The sequence below is a fragment of the Chiloscyllium plagiosum genome, unplaced genomic scaffold (genome assembly GCF_037043375.1).
Source record: "Chiloscyllium plagiosum isolate Xiang-an unplaced genomic scaffold, Cpla_swu_hap1 HiC_scaffold_13, whole genome shotgun sequence".
Taxonomy (NCBI): domain Eukaryota; kingdom Metazoa; phylum Chordata; class Chondrichthyes; order Orectolobiformes; family Hemiscylliidae; genus Chiloscyllium; species Chiloscyllium plagiosum.
The window spans coordinates 6,194,500-6,211,923 of record NW_028270151.1 but is presented as its reverse complement, the minus strand read 5'-3'; the positions used below and the strand labels follow the sequence as shown (position 1 = coordinate 6,211,923).

General features: G+C 45.3%; 1 protein-coding gene across 3 annotated transcripts in view; it reads right to left on the bottom strand.

Annotated features, from left to right (window-relative positions):
* Nucleotides 1-207: 207 nt before the first annotated feature.
* pid1 (phosphotyrosine interaction domain containing 1) overlaps nt 208-17,424 on the bottom strand; it is a 139,307-nt gene continuing 122,090 nt past the window's right edge. For all 3 annotated transcript variants that reach the window (XM_087993302.1, XM_087993301.1, XM_043702800.2), the window contains one exon: nt 208-2,437. In XM_087993302.1, coding sequence (XP_087849428.1) covers nt 1,964-2,437 — 474 coding nt within the window. In that variant the 3' untranslated portion in view covers nt 208-1,963. The remainder of the gene's footprint in view (nt 2,438-17,424) is intronic.

Below are 17,424 nucleotides of genomic sequence, written 5' to 3'. Positions count from 1 at the left end.
GAGTCTCGTTGCCCCTTGGAACATTTATACAAAATCTCACAGAAACATCCGCCATCTTTCCAGTTTGAGACGTGAAGGTGATAGCAGTTTGACCTGCAGAAGGACTGCTGCTGTCACCCAGGGTTCAAGAATGGAGAAGTTACATCATTTATTAATGTAACATCAGAACGTAATATTTCCAACAAGAGAAATAACAGTCTTCACCAATTCTACACCATGTAACAATTTATTGTATAGCTTTACAACTGCAGGTAACATTGTACTTTCAAAAACAATCACGCACTAAAATAATTTTGATTAACATGCGGGCATTGTGATAACATTAATGTTATTTTGTATTCATAGAACAATTGGCATGTACTGTACATGATTTTCAGTTGGCTGTAGATTTGGAGGCTGATTTGCACTTAATAAGATCATTATGTCAGTGCGATATTGGCCATTCTGCCCATTTATCAAAGAACTTGCCTCCTCCTGTCAACCCTGTGGAGAGTGTGAAATGCTGACTGCGTGGGAACCCAGTTTGGTTCTCTCTCGAGCAATGGTAGAAAGATGAGGATGGGGTATTTGAACACTAATGGCTCTTTTTATCGGTATGGATTTTGTTTCTAGTCAGTGTCTCAGGAAGTCGAGTTATGCTTATCAATGGAAAAACGCGGGGTGTGCTGTGTAAGAACATAAAAAAAGGTGGGAATTCCTGAGTTAAGGTCAGAAATTGCTGGAAAAGCTCAGCGGATCTGATGGGTCACTGGGCCTGAAGCGTTAACTCTGATTTCTCTCCACAGATGCTGCCAGACCTGCTGAGTTTTTCCTGCAACTTGTGTTTCTGTTTCTGTTTTAGAGCATCCGCATTTCTCTCGGTTTTCCTGAGTTAAGATCTTCTTTAAAGGGTTTTGTTGGAAATGCAAAGATGTGAAGGCGAGTATTTAGGTAAACTGTTTAAAAGTATCGGCGCCCAGGAGCTTGAGAATACCAACCCTTCCGTTTCACCCGTGATAGAAACAGTGTCCAATCTGTATAATCTTTCGTGCTGAACTAAACCGAAATGCAGTGACCTCTGACAATGCAGCGAGACAGCTGAAAGTGGAAAAAAAGAGAACAGTCTGTGTTTTCCCTAAAACTGTAACTTTTAACAATACAATTTTGGAATGCTTGTAAACAGAGTTTCTTGTTTGAGCTGGCTAAAGATTTTCATCACATTTATTCCATTGTTTTTTTTTCAGCTTTACGTGGGGAGCCTCCACATTCACAATCAAATACTTCCATATGTTTGTCACAGTTGATAATACACACCAATTTTTAAAGATTTATAGAATTATATAGTACCAAGGGGCCCTTTGCCCCATTGAACCTGTACTGACAAAACATTACATTTTAATACTTAAATTTTGAAATACATTTCATAAAAATGAATATATCTTTACATATATTGTAGCTTATATGTTGGTAGAAATATATGAAGATAGATCCATGCGGTTCTTTTTAATAATTTTGATGTACAAATTTTGCTGGCTTGGTTTTCCATCTAAATGCAAGTTTTTGATTCCCTTTTCACAGACTGTTTTTGACTGTGTTCCCTTGGAAGTGAAGCATCAGTTTAATTCATGGCTCCGGTGTGGGAGTTTACTATTTCATTAGTCCCAGGAATTTTATCGGGTGAATTATAAAGAGATGCCACCAATGGATATGTCTAACTCTGCTTGGGAGTCAGACTGCTTTACACTCCCAGTCACAGCATAATTATTTCAGATTGCAATGCAACTATTTTGATAATACTTATTCTTTTTTTTTAAAAAACAAATCTTCTCAATTTAATGTGTCGCTTGGCTAATTTGGCAAGCGAACCAACCCAGGGTTCATTGGTATTCCACCCTCAATTGGTTTCCTTCATTCGTTTCTCTGCAATGGTTGTCATCAATAGCCCAGACTTCAATGATGTATCTGATTTCATCAATGCCCCTTCTCAGCCATCGTCTGACGTTGCCAACTCCACTTGGTTGGAGGAGCTGCTGTTATGGATCTGCCCATCGTGCTTCATGCTGCTGAAGGTCTTCTTGAAGGCCTCCATCATGGTGTGCGCTAGCTTCTTGGCTTCGAGTTTGCTCCCGCACTCCACTGCGTGGCAATCGATCTGGTAGGACAAATCATCGTTGATCTCCCGGTAAAGCCAGGCGAAGATGTTGGTGCTGACGTGGTGATCTGCTGTGCAGTAGGCAATCCGTGCCACCTGGAAGGTATCCATTTGGACCGTTGCCTCTCTTTTCCCATCCAAGTGGTGGAGATGGACTTGGAAAGGGCGTATCTCGAGAATGGCGTTGGCTGACGATACATCTTCCTGCTCCAGTGTATGCTTTTCCCACAACTCAATCACAGACCTTTCAGTGCAACCTGATGTGAACTGTGTTCCTCTCATGATCACTTTTCCTAAGTACCTAACCTGTGAATGAGAAAAGAACAAAATGCAATCACTGCAAGTGACCAGGCAGAGTGGAGTGATCAGAGACTCAAAGGAAACATAAATGCAACTTTTTTTTTGCATTGACAATAATTCAGGTTCTAGCTCGTAATGATGTGAAATGACCATGAAGGTTAATGACTGCCAGCAAATCTGGGCCGGGGGAAAATGAAATAACAGAAGCACATTGCACCTTGTCAATGCATTATTACTTTTAAAATGTAGGCTCCAATGTTTATCCCTTTACCATCTTTTCTGTAGCAGCAGCAATGTAGTGGAAGCTAATACCAAACTAAATGGGCCACCAACTTCCTGCATTGAGGACCTCCCTCGACTCTCCTATTGTCAGTTTCAATGTGAATGGGATTTAGGCAGGGGGCAGTTAATTGGGAGCACAGGACCATTATGGTTTTGACTACACAGGAGGCGTCCTCTGACCCCGATGGCGTCTTTATGCAGTTAAGCACAGACCCCCATGGACTCTGGTAAGAACCTGACACCCAGAGCAGCAAATGGCAAGAAACAGCCTCCTTTAAAAAGACGGAGCTTGGGGAATGACAACAAATCATGTTATCAGCCCCTTCATGAGCAGCAGGATGAGCACACTCTCCCATATCACCACATGCTGCTAATTAAGCCTCTCTATCCACCTCCACCCCCACCAAGCTCCTGCATCTGTCAGTCACCCCTCCTGTCTTCGTTGGACGGTTAAGCAGCTTTCTATAGCCCTCCACAAACCGGTAGCTGTTTCTCAGCACTCGGAGCCTGTTGCCAGCTGCTCATTGCAGATGGATGAGTCAATAATAAACCTGATTGGTGATCTCAGATGTGTTTCTCAGTCACTAGCCTTGTCACCTCCCTAGCTCCTGCTTAAAGACAAAAGTTAATTATGTCATCTCTGACTGTTCCTCCCTCAATTAGTGAACATAGAACATAGAACATTACAGCATAGTACAGGCCCTTCGGCCCGCGATGTTGCGCTGCCCTGTCGTATTAATCTGAAGCCCATCCCACCTACACTATTCCATGTATGTCCATTTGCCTGTCCAATGACGACTTAAATGCACTTAAACTTGGCGAATCTACTACCGTTGCAGGCAAAGCATTCCATACCCTTACTACTCTCTGAGTGCTTCCAAATTCCCTGCATGCTCGGGGTAAGAACAATAATGTATGGAAGAGTAACTATGTCCCATACTCCTTTGAAGATAATACTATGAAAGTCAGTAATGGCTGAAAATCTGTGATTAGATTAGAATCCCCACAGTATGCAAACAGGCCCTTCGGCCCAACAAGTCCCTATGAAGAGTAACCCATCCAGACCCATTCCCCTCTGACTAGAGAGTTGAGAATGTTAAAGACACCTGATAAATGTTTGTTGAGGTGACAGAACGTGAAGAAGTTAATTATCACAAACTTATTGCTTGCCTTTCTCCATAATTTCATGCTTTTTTTTGAGGAGAAAGTGAGCAGTGTAGATGCTGGAGGTCAGAGTCAAAGAGTGTGGTGCTGGAAAAGCACAGCAGGTCAGGCAGCATCTGAGGAGCAGGAGAGTCGACATTTTGGGCATAAGCCCTTCATCAGGAATTAGGCTTGTGGGACAGAGGGTCTGAGGGATAAATGGGAGGAAGGTGGTGTTGGGGGAAGGGCGACTGGGAATGTGATAAGTAGATGAAGGTGGGTGGTGAAAGTGATAGGTCGGAGAGGATAGGTAGGCAGGAAGATGGACAGGTGGGACAGGTGAAGAAGGCAGTGCTGAGTTGGAAGGTTGGAACTGGGATAAGTTGGCGGGTGGGGAAATGAGGAAACTGGTGATTTTTCTTTCCCTGCTTCTCTTACTGTTGACTTCCAGCCTTCTCTGCAAGAACTTTCGACAATGGAAGAGATTTCCATGTAAACTGCAGAAGCAATTCTGCTTTTTGTAACCTTTAAAAAAATTATAAACCCAAATACTTTTACAAATGAAATTGAGTCTCTTTGTTTCTTGTAGACTCCTCACCAGGGAGTCTTTCATCATGATGAGCTGTCAGTGAGAAGTCTTGTTAGCGACTAAGCAGAGTAAGTCATAACCTCAGCTTGGGCAGTCTCATATTGAACTTGGCATCAGGTGGATCATAAATTCAGGAACACCTAAGACCATGAGGCCATATCTGCCCCACCATTCAATTTGGTTTCCTGAAGAAGGGCTTATGCCCGAAACGTCGATTCTCCTGTTCCTTGGATGCTGCCTGACCTGCTGCGCTTTTCCAGCAACACATTTTCAGCCACCATTCAATGGGCCATGGTTGATTTGAGAACCCTCAAGTCCACATTTCTCCTGTTTCCCCATAATCCCCAATACCCTTCCTCATCAAAAATCTATTTATCGTGACCTTTAGTATACTTAATGACCCCACTTTGACAGTCTTTTGTGATAAAGCATTCCACAGATTCACTCCCGTCAGAGAGGAAATTCCTCCTCACCTCTGTCTTAACTGTGCAAGCTCTTCATCTGAGACATTGCTCTTTGGTCCTAGATTCTCCCACCAGGAGAAACAATCTCTTCACATTTGGTATCATATGCGTGAGGATACAGCTGGACACAGTGACTATCAGGAAGCTATGAAGTAGGCCTTTCTAATGATCCAAGGCAATGTTCACTGAGTCTCAGGAAACCCTCAGAAAGTCCAGGAGCAAAGCCCATGCACCTAACCATGCCACGATCCAATTTGGCCAGATTAACTCATTGTGGGCGGCACGGTGGCTCAGTGGTTAGCACTGCTGCCTCACAGCGCCAGAGACCCGGGTTCAATTCCCACCTTGGACAACTGTCTGTGTGGAGTTTGCACATTCACCCCGTGTCTGCGTGGGTTTCCTCCGGGTGCTCCGGTTTCCTCCCACATTCCAAAGATGTGCAGGTCAGGCGAATTGGCCATGCTAAATTGCTCATAGTGTTAGGTGCATTAGTCAGGGGCAAATACAGGTTAGGGGAATGGGTCTGGGTGGGTTACACTTCAGAGGGCCAGTGTGGACTTATTGAGCCAAAGGGTCTGTTTCCATAGGGTGGCACGGTGGCTCAGTGGTTAGCACTGCAGCCTTTCAGCACCAGGGACCCAGGTTCGATTCCAGCCTTGGGTGACTGTGCAGAGTTTGCACGTTCTCCCCGTGTCTGCGTGGGTTTCCCCCGGGTGGTCCGGTTTTCTCCCACAGTCCAAAGCTGTGCAGGTTAGGTGAATTGGCCATGCTAAATTGCCCATAGTGTTAGGTGCATCAATGGGCGGCACGGTGGCACAGTGGTTAGCACTGCTGCCTCACCGCGCCAGAGACCCGGGTTCAATTCCCGCCTCAGGCAACTGTCTATGTGGAGTTTGCACATTTTCCCTGTGTCTGCGTGGGTTTCCTCCGGGTTCTCCGGTTTCCTCCCACAGTCCAAAGATGTGCAGGTCAGGTGAATTGGCCATGCTAAATTGCCCGTAGTGTTAGGTGAAGGGGTAAACGTAGAGGGATGGGTTGCTTTTCGGAGGGTCAGTATGGACTTGTTGAGCCAAACGGACTGTTTCCACACTGTTGGGAATCTAATCCACACATTTTCCCGTGTCTGCGTGGGTTTCCTCCAACAATCCAGAGATGTGCAGTTCGGTGAATTGGCCATGCTAAATCGCCCATAGTGTTAGGTGCATTAGTCAGGGGTACGTATGGGGAATGGGTCTGAGTGGGTTACTCTTCAGAGGGTCGTTGTGGACTTGTTGGGTCGAAGGGCATGTTTCCATTCTGTAGGTAATCAAACCTCAGAAGCTTTTCCAACATACATCAGGCACATATGGGTTTACAATCAAGCACTTTCAGGAGTTGACACTAAATAGGGATTCATTGGACTGATCTTGCACTTTATCTTGGGAAAATTAAGGTCAACTGCTATGATCCTAAAGCAGCCCAGCTGAGAACAACAAGCCCAGCGCATGCCAAAATCCAAAACCTGTTCACTCACCGAGAGTGTGAATAGTTTCAGTGCTACAATGACAAGGCCTGTTTACCCACAGAGCACCACAGGAGGAATCACTACTGCATTTTTCATGAAGAGTACCACAGCAGTTTTAGTAATGTCTAACATATGGCAGAGTTATTTGTCTCACACTGAAAAACACTTGGCAAGTAAATACCAATGTCTCTGGATGTTGTATTTGCATTCAGTTTCACTTCGCCCTGAAGGATTGCTCTGGCACATTCAGATGCCTCTTGTCTTTTTCCTTGACCCTAAATCAACATCGCAGACCAAACAGATTCATCTTTCAATTTTTCATTACTGTTCAGACACTGATCCCAAACATGTTTTTTTTTCTTCAGAATGAGAATGCTTGACATTTTTGCAGTGTTAGGATCACAGAAATGGTCAGAGGCGTACACAGTCTCTCTGAAACCAGGCAGCCATTTGGAATATAACAGAGGCTCCTGTGTTTTATAACTGAACTATTTCCTTCTTCTGAATAGGGTGCATTCTGCACAGGGTACATTCACTGCGAGGGTGAATATAGGTCAAAAGAATCAGGTTAAATCAAGAAAAATACATTAAATTCCAATTCACTTTCAAAGCTACAAAGCTGGTAAAAGGCAATATTATCACTGTAGAGAACTGACCATAATTGACCTTATGGTATAACATTAACCTAATCCAGCATTCAAAAACATTCTGTAAACAAAATACTTTTAATTCATTTTTAAAGTGGATGTTCCTCTTCACTCTGCGATGGGTTGGGGCCAAATCCACAACATTGATGACACCAACAAAATAGACTTTTACTGAGTTGGGGTGAACGTGGTTTACTGTATGAATGCCTCATAATTATAGACAAGCAGCAGCCAGAATATCCAGCCTTGGCAGTGGAGGGTGCACTCAGAATGTGACTCGATGCTGAGCAAGACATAGTCACACTTCTACATTGCTGTACATTTCACGCCACAATCTACAGCCTCAACAGAAATATGCCTTGTGTCTTTTTTTTATATCACCAGATTCTGTATCATCTCGAACTGCTATACATTTTTTTCGATAACACACATCCTGGCCGTGTGCTATATTTGGTACGGCGTGCCAGACCTTTAAGAAACTAAGAAATGTGTTTCCCATTTCAGACTTTTGACAAGCACTCTGATTTGGACAGCACTCTGTACAATTTAATATCCAGCTGATCAATACTTGCTCACCCAAGTGGGATTACACTCCGCAAAACCCTCTCTCAGTTGGAGTTAAACAGAATCAATTTTATTGATCTTACTCACAGACAATCAGCAGCATTATAAATGATGGAACTATGTTTGATATAAATATATACAAGCTAAAAGCATTTGGTCAAAGTGTTACAAATGACCAAGGTTTGAGGACTCTGGGTTTATACTCAATGGCGTTTAGAAGGATTGGGGGAGGGATCTAATTGAAACTTACAGAATATGGAATGACCTGGACAGAGTGGATGTTTCCAGTGGTCGGAGAGTCTGGGACCCGAGGGCACAGCCTTAGAGTAAAGGGAAGACCTTTTAGACTGGAGATAAGGACAAACTTCTTCAACCAGAGAGTGGGGAATCTATGGAATTCATTGCCACAGAAGGCTGTGGAGGCCTGGTCATTGAGTGTGTTTAAAACAGAGAAAGATAGGATCTCGATTGCCAAGGGGATCAAAGGTTAAAAGGAGAAAGCAGGAAAATGGGGTTGAGAAACTTAGCGGTCATGATTGAATGGGGGGGGGGCAGAATCGATGGGCTGAATGGCCTCATTTCTGTTCCTCTGGTTTTACGATCTATTTCTCTTTTTCAACTATTTCTTTGTTCCTTCTTTAACAATGTTCAGGGATCTCCTTCCATTATACTAGAGTTTCTAATAATTTTCTTTTCTTTTCCAAAGCTTTTAACCTTTTGGAGTTAATCTCGAATTTAATCCACCCTCTTTGCATACACCCCTGCACGCTCACACTCACACACTCACAAACTCACACACAGACTCACACACATACATCCCCCACCCTCACAGCCATACACGCACACCCTCTCACAGGTTTACGCTCCATCACACCCACCCACACACTTTACCAAGCATGCACACACGCAAAGACACACTCTCTCATGTACACTCACACTCACATGCACACACTCACGCACATACTTAAATGTAAACACTCACACTCTCTTGCATACACACACACCCACATACACATATAAGTCTATGGGGTGAATTTGCATTTGCAGAGTTACATTTGCAGATACAAAAAGCCCACAACCTGCAGATAGTCCATGCAGGCAGTCACTCCATAGAACATATTATAAATTCCAACGTTGGAAATGGAACCAGTCTGGCTCTAGATTGAGAAACAGACAGACTCTAACCTCACACCTTTAATGTATTGTCTGAGTTGAGATGGCATCTTTTTATTATAAAACCTTACGTTATCTTGAGAACGTGACTTAAAAGAAGTTCTGGGATTTACATACTAATGAACCGAAACCTGCAACCCATTCTAAAAGATGAAAGACTTAACAGCAACCTAGGTTTGTTCAGTATATTGTTTCAGTTGCATGTCACTGAGATCTTTTGCTATAAATTCTCTGCCTTATGATCCTGCTCCACAACCACCTGCTGAAGGAGCAGCGCTCCGAAAGCTCGTGCTTCCAAATAAACCTGTTGGACTATAAGATGGTGTTTAACCTTTAACATACTGACCATCAGTGCTGGGGCTAAACACACTCCTAGCTGTAACAGTCGTGCTGCTGGGACCATTAGCCAGCCATTCTCAGAGGTGGGACTTCTACCCCTGAGGTGGGCAGGATGCATTATTAAACAGCAGAGGGGTTAACCAACTATGAAGGCAGTCTTGTAACCATCATATGCATAGGAGGGTAAGGGTGAGTCTGTGTGAGTGAGTGTGTGCGAGTGGGTGTGTGTGTGAGTGAGTGAGTGTGTGAGGTGAGTGAGTGTGAGAGTGTGAGTGTGTGAGTGAGTGTGTGTGTGAGAGTGGGTGTGTGTGTGAGAGTGTGTGTGAGTGAGTGAGTGAGTGTGAGCGTGTGAGTGAGTGTGTGAGTGAGTGTGTGTGTGTATGTGTGTGTGTGAGAGTGAGTGTGTGTGTGTGTGTGAGTCTGTGTGTGTGTGAGTGAGTGTGTGAGTGTGAGAGTGTGAGTGAGTGTGAGTGTGTGTGTGAGTGAGTGTGTGTGTGTGTGAGTAAGTGTGTGTGAGTGAGTGTGTGTGTGAGAGTGTGTGTGTGTGAGAGTGTGTGTGTGTGTGAGTGAGTGTGTGTGTGTGTGTGAGTGAGTGTGTGTGTGTGTGAGTGTGTGTGTGAGTGAGTGTGTGTGTGTGAGTGAGTGTGTGTGTGTGAGTGTGTGTGTGTGAGTGAGTGTGTGGGTGTGTGAGAGTGTGTGTGTGTGAGTGAGTGTGTGTGTGTGTGTGTGTGTGTGTGTGTGAGAGTGTGTGTGTGAGAGAGTGAGTGTGTGTGTGTGAGAGTGAGTGTGTGTGTATGAGAGTGAGTGTGTGTGTGTGAGAGTGAGTGTGTGTGTATGAGAGTGAGTGTGTGTGTGTGAGAGTGAGTGTGTTAGCCATAAAGCATCTCTTCCCTATTTTGAAGCTGTCATTCTATCGGGGATTGGGTTTCCATTCCTTGCTACTTTGACTCATTATTTCCTGCCAAGTCTAATGGTTTATTTCGCTGCTCTGGGTTTGATTTTACCACCAAGATATTCAATACAGCTCCAAATGATAGTCACACAAATTGTTAAACCCCTCCCTGGTTGTGAAGCAGGAAAGAAAATCTCTTCGATCCTAAGCTTTGGTACCTGTCCATTTGAATCATTTCAATTTACCAACATAAGGAATATCGAGATATGGCCCTTATGAATTTGGAAAAGCTTTCTCCATGTGACTGCAGGATTACTACTGTGTCTGAAACTGCATTCAAGTTTCAACTGCATAATAATTTGTAGGATTTAAACATCTACATTTTAACACCTTCCCTCAACACTGTAACCTTACAGTCACCCCAGGTAATGGTTGCTGACCATACTCTCATAAGTGTTTGTTAAATATATTTCATGCTTAACTCTGGAGTTCTATATCCCATGAAGATGGTGTTGCCTGTCCCCTGGGGCACTCCCATTGCTGCGTTGACAATCAGAAGGGACATGCCTCAAGCTGAAGGAGACATAAGGCTCATTCTGAATTAGACATAGCAGCAAGCAGTGATTCAAGAGCAGCATTGGAGGAACATGTGACAGCAAATTTCGATTCAGAAAGGTCCACAGACTGCAAGGTGATGTATAATCAAATAATCTGTATGGAGATGTGGTTTGAAGAGTAAATTCTGACTGGAATCCTGTACAAAATCAATTGCTTTTCTTCAAATTGTGTCTGGGATCTATGTACAGTCACTGAAATAAGCAGTCTGAAGGGTCTGGTTAATGTACAACGTAACCTGATTGACACAGAGTGCTTGCCAGTGATGCATTCACCACGTTAAACCCAGTAGACTTTGACTTATGTACGGCAACTGTCCTCACACTGATTACAATATTTTAAAGCTAATTATTCCAATGAATAGACATCTATTATTTAAACAAAATTAATAGCAAAAAAGGGTGCCACAGTGGTTAGCACTGCTGCCTCACAGGGCCAGGAACCTGGGTTCAATCCCTGCCTCAGGTGACTGTGTGGAGTTTGCATGTTACCCCCGTGTCAGCATGGGTTTCCTCCCACAGTCCAAAGATGTGCAGATTAGGTGAATTGGCCATGCTAAATGACCCATTTGTCGGTTAGATGCATCTACATGGGAAATGCAGGGTGACAGAACAGTTGAGTCTGGGTGGGACGCTGTTCAGAGGGTCAGTGTGGAATCGAAGGGCCTGATTTCATACTGTCAGGATTCTATGACCATGTCCAAAGCTATGCTAAAAGCCATAAACTTCTGCAATGGTCTGATTTTGTTTTTAGGAAGGTCAGAGACCATGATTGTGACACTCTATGTTCTCATTTGTCCTCTCTAACAAACAGTACAAATCGAGACCTGACACTGTGACATACCAATAGATTCTGGCTTTGTCCCTGGATCTTGCATGTTTCATCCACTAAGCACTTCCATATGGCTCTGTCCATGTGCTGACAATTACGAGCTGCATACAGCTTCCTGTGGAATACATTTTGGTTTCTGACTGTATGAAATAAATGTGGGAAGAATCTGGGATTTCTGAGCCACGATTGTATTAACAGTTCCTTGCCATGCCACTCCCATTGTTCACCTATAAACATAGTTTGGTGCATTCCTATTTTAATAGAATATCTTAAATTGGGCATTAGCACTGAGGTGATTCTGCTATTTTAGAGTTATTGCTATAACAAAAATTGGTGATATAATCATCACATATTTTAATAGAACATGCCATTATAGTCCCCTTCCATACTGGCCTTCACCATGAATTGGAGGTGCTGGTGTTGGACTGGGGTGTACAAAGTTAAAGATCACACACCAGGTTTGCTGCCTTTTTTAAAGCATTGGTCCCAAAATCACCCAGGATCAATCTGAATATGTTTATTTCTACGCTAAGGGGAACACAAATGAATGAGGCAAAAGTGAGGACTGCAGATGCTTGCCTGGGGGAGTGGCAGAGTCAGAATCATTGGTGACCTTTAAGCGGCAATTGGATAGGTACATGGATGGGTGCTTAAGTTAGGACAAATGTTCAGCACAACATCGTGGGCCGAAGGGCCTGTTCTGTGCTGTATTATTCTATGTTCTATGTTCTTCTATGCTGGAGATCAGAGTCTAGATTAGAGCGGTGTTGGAAAAGCGCAGCAGATCAGGCAGCATCCGAGGAGCAGGAGAATCGACATTTTGGGCAAAAGCCCTTCATCAGGCCAAAACATCGCTTTTCCTGCTCCTCAGATGCTGCCAGACCTGCTGTGCTTTTCCAGCACCACAGTGATCTAGACTTTACTCACACCATCTGACATTTTTGATCAACTGCAGAGACTTATTGTCCAGCCTGTCAACACTCCCACTCACCCATTTGTACAATCCTTTGATATCTCTGCCGACGGCAGAGTCGTTAGCACTGCTGCCTCACAGCGCCAGAGACCTGGGTTCAATTCCCGCCTCAGGCGACTGACTGTGTGGAGTTTGCACATTCTCCCCGTGTCTGCGTGGGTTTCCTCCCACAGTCCAATGATGTGCAGATTAGGTGAATTGGCCATTCTAAATTGCCTGTAGTGTTAGGTGAAGGGGTAAATGTAGGGGATTGGGTCTGGGTGGGTTGCGGGTCGGTGTGGACTTGGTGGGCCGAAGGGCCTGTTTCCACACTGTAAGTAAACTAATCTAAACTCTGTGCCTGTGCTCACGTCACCTGACAAAGGGGCTGCGCTCCAAAAGCTTGTGATTCAAAATAAATCTGTTGGACTCTAACCTGGTGCTGTGTGATCTCTGATCTCGCCCACTCCAGTCCAACACTGGCACCTCCACATTCTGACCAATCAGACAGGGAGAATGCCCGAGGATGAAAAAGATTACATTCCAAATCTGTCACAGGGAAGATTTCTCAATAAAGGGACACTAGTCAGAGAAGCTCACGGGAAGCTTTGAGTCTGCAGCAGCCAGTGAGAGTTGGAGAGGGCCGTGACCTTATTGTCCTTTCACAATCCTGTCTCACAATGACACACCATTATCAATCCTTAGCCATACCACACAAAGATGGCAGCTGCTAGAGATCACAAACACCTGAAATTGCTGGAGAAACTCGGCAGGTTTGGCAGCATGTGTGGAAAGAGAAAGCAGAGTTAACATTTTGAGTTTAGTTACCCTTCTTCTGAACCAAAATTTATTACTTGTGTTTTTGTTAAATTCACTCGTGGGACATGGGTGTCAGCATTTATTGCCTGTCCCTTGAGAAGGTGGGGGATGCGCTAGTTCTGAGGTGGGTCACAGGACTGGAAACATTAACGCTGTCACTCCCCACACAAGCTGTCAGAGCTGCTGAGCTTCTCCAGCAATTTTTATTGTATCAACCCTCAGTCCTCAATACTTCAGGGAGACAGAGACCTGGGTGTGTGTGTTTGTGTGTGTATATGAATGTGTGTAGTGTGTGTGTGTGTGTGTCTATATGTGTATATGTGTGATTGTGTGTGCACATGCGCGTGTGAGTGTGTGAGTGTATGTGTGAGTGGGAGAGTGTGTGGAGGGGTCCATGTGCAGCCAGTGGCAGGTAAATGAGGTGTGGTCACAGAGATAGGAGGTGTAGTTCCATATGGCTGCACATGGGGGCGATGACATGCTGTGGAGGGTTGATTTCCCTGAGGCATTGGGGCAGCTGCTCAACTCCATTGGGAGTCCCACATTGTTGGAGCTGGATCTCTGGGTCTGTGCAACATGTGGCTGAAGAGAAGGCAACATCACCTTCACTGAATCACAGTATCGTTACGGTGCACCAGAGGCCCATTGTGCCTGCACCAGCTCTTCAGACAGTATTAGTTACCCAGGGGTAACCTGCTTTTACCCAAACCCTTGTACATTATTTATCTCCAAGTAATCATCCAATTCCCCCCTTGAATGTCTCAATTGAACATTTCCAGACAGTGCATTACGCACACCAGCCACTCGCTGGGTGAAAAAGCTTTTTCTCACGTCACCCTTGCTTCATTTGTGCATCATTTTCAATTTACATGCATTTGTTTTTCTTTGTTTTGTGAAATGGAGACAGTTTCTCCCTATCCACTCCATTCAGCCTATCAGATCTCCTCTCCTCTCCCTGGAGAACAGGTACATACTGTCAGATTCTATGATTCCATCTTCTTCAGTCTGTCCTCATCACTGACATTTCCCATCCCTAGAACCATTCTTGGAAATTGTTTCTGTACTATGTCCAAGGCGTTCACATCTCTCCTATAATGTGTCTCCCAGACTCGGCGCAATCTCCCAGCTGAGGTCTAACTTGTACAAGTTCAACACCAGCTCCTTGCTGTTATACTCTTTACCTCTATTAATAAAGCTGAGGACACTGTATGCACTATTAAGTACTCTCTCTGTTTTACCTTCAATGGTCTATGAACAGACAGCTGAAAATGTGTTGCTGGAAAAGCGCACCAGGTCAGGCAGCATCCAAGGAACAGGAGAATTGACGTTTCGGGCATGAGCCCTTCTTCAGGAATGAGGAAAGTGTGTCCAGCAGGCTAAGATAAAAGGTAGGGAGGAGGGACTTGAGGGAGGGGTGTCGGAAATGCGATAGGTGGAAGGAGGTCAAGGTGAGGGTGATAGGCCGGAGTGGGGTGGGGGCGGAGAGGTCCGAAAGAAGATTGCAGGTTAGGAAGGTGGTACTGAGTTCGAGGGATTTGACTGAGACAAGGTGGGAGGAGGGGAAATGAGGAAATTGGCGAAATCTGAGTTCATCCCTTGTGGTTGGAGGGTTCCTAGGTGGAAGATGAGGCGCTCTTCCTCCAACCGTCGTGTTGCTATGGTCTGGCGATGGAGGAGTCCAAGGACCTGCATGTCCTTGGTGGAGTGGGAGGGGGAGTTGAAGTGTTGAGCCACGGGGTGGTTGGGTTGGTTGGTCCGGGTGTCCCAGAGGTGTTCTCTGAAACGTTCCACAAGTAGGCGGCCTGTCTCCCCAATATAGAGGAGGCCACATCGGGTGCAGCGGATGCAATAGATGATGTGTGTGGAGGTGCAGGTGAATTTGTGGTGGATATGGAAGTATCCCTTGGGGCCTTGGAGGGAAGTAAGGGGGGAGGTATGGGCGCATGTTTTGCATTTCTTGCGGTTGCAGGGGAAGGTGCCAGGAGTGGAGGTTGGGTTGGTGAGGGGTGTGGACCTGACGAGGGAGTCATGAAGGGAGTGGTCTTTTCGGAACACTGATAGGGGAGGGGAGAGAAATATATCCCTGGTGGCGGGGTCCGTTTGGAGGTGGCGGAAATGACGGTGGATGATATGCTGTACATGGAGATTGGTGGGGTGGTAGGTGAGGACCAGTGGGGTTCTGTCCTGGTGGCGGTTGGAGGGGCGGGGCTCAAGGGCAGAGGAGCGGGAAGTGGAAGAGATGCGGTGGAGGGCATCATCGACCACGTCGGGGGGGAAATTGCGGTCCTTGAAGAAGGAGGCCATCTGGGTTGTACGGATTTGGAACTGGTCCTCCTGGGAGCAGATGCGGCGGAGACGAAGGAATTGGGAATATGGGATGGCATTTTTACAGGGGGCAGGGTGGGAGGAGGTGTAATCTAGGTAGCTGTGGGAGTCGGTCGGAGACGGTTGGAGGAAGAGCGCCTCATCTTCCGCCTAGGAACCCTCCAACCACAAGGGATGAACTCAGATTTCTCCAGTTTCCTCATTTCCCCTCCCCCCACCTTGTCTCAGTCAAATCCCTCGAACTCAGCACCGCCTTCCTAACCTGCAATCTTCTTTCGGACCTCTCCGCCCCCACCCCACTCCGGCCTATCACCCTCACCTTGACCTCCTTCCACCTATCGCATTTCCAACGCCCCTCCCCCAAGTCCCTCCTCCCTACCTTTTATCTTAGCCTGCTGGACACACTTTCCTCATTCCTGAAGAAGGGCTTATGCCTGAAACGTCGATTCTCCTGTTCCCTGGATGCTGCCTGACCTGCTGCGCTTTTCAAGCAACACATTTTCAGCTCTGATCCCCAGCATCTGCAGTCCTCACTTTCTCCTTTATGAACAGACACACCCAGGTCCCTTTTCCTCTGCACTCCCTTTAGAATTGGACGCCTTATTTAATGTTGTTCCTCAGACCAAACTGCATCACCTCACACTTCTCTGTGTTGAACCCCATCAACCACCTATCCACTCACTCCACTAACTCGACTCTGTCTTTCTGGAGCTCCGAACTGCCCTCCTCACAGGTCACAATTCTTCCAAGTTTTGTGTCTTCTGCATACTTTGCGATTGTCCCCTGAACACAAGGATCCAGATCATTAATCTATAGTCAGGAAAAGCAAGGGTCCAAATACTGACCCCTGGGAAACTCCATGACAAACACTCCATCCGCTTGAAATGTATCCATTGCTCATTGCTATTTGCTATCACTCAGCCAGTCTTGTATCCACGTTGCTATAGTCCCTTTCTACCATGACCTATAACCTATGACCATGAAGTGAAGGAGCCATTAGGACGTAGTGACCATAATACAATAGGCTTCAATCTGCAATTTGAAAGGAAGTGACAATATTTCTGTTGAATAAAGGGAACTATGGAGCTATGAGGGAGGAGCTGGCCAAAGTTCAATGGTACAATACCTTAGCAGGGATGACAGCGGAGGAACAGTGGCAGATATTTCGGGGTATAATGCAGAAGATGCAGGATCAGTTCATTCCAAAAAGGAAGAAAGATCCCAGGAGGAGGCATGGGTGGCCGTGGCTGACGAGGGAAGTTAAGAAAAATATAAAGTTAAAAGAGAAAATGTATAACATAGCAAAGATAAGTGGGAAAACGGAGGACTGGGAAGCTTTTAAAGAACAACAGAGGATTACTAAGAAGGAAATACGCAGAGTAAAAATATAAAGGAGGATAGTAAAAGCTTTTTTAGGTATGTGAAAGGCAAAGAAATGGTTAAGACTAAAATTGGGCCCTTGAAGACAGAAACAGGGGAATATATTACGGGGAACAAAGAAATGGCAGAAGAGTTGAATTGGTACTTCAGATCTGTGTTCACTGGGGAAGACACAAGCAATCTCCCTGAGGTAACAGTGGCTGAAGGACCTGAACTGAAGGGAATTTATATTTGCCAGGAATTGGTGATGGAGAGACTGTTAGGTCTGAAGGTTGATAAGTCTCCGGGGCCTGACGGTCTGCATCCCAGGGTACTGAAGGAGGTGGCTCGAGAAATCGTGGACGCGTTGGTGATTATTTTCCAGAGTTCGATAGATTTGGGATCAGTTCCTGTGGATTGGAAGGTGGCTAATGTTGTACCACTTTTTAAGAAAGGAGCGAGAGAGAAAGCAGGAAATTACAGACTAGTTAGTCT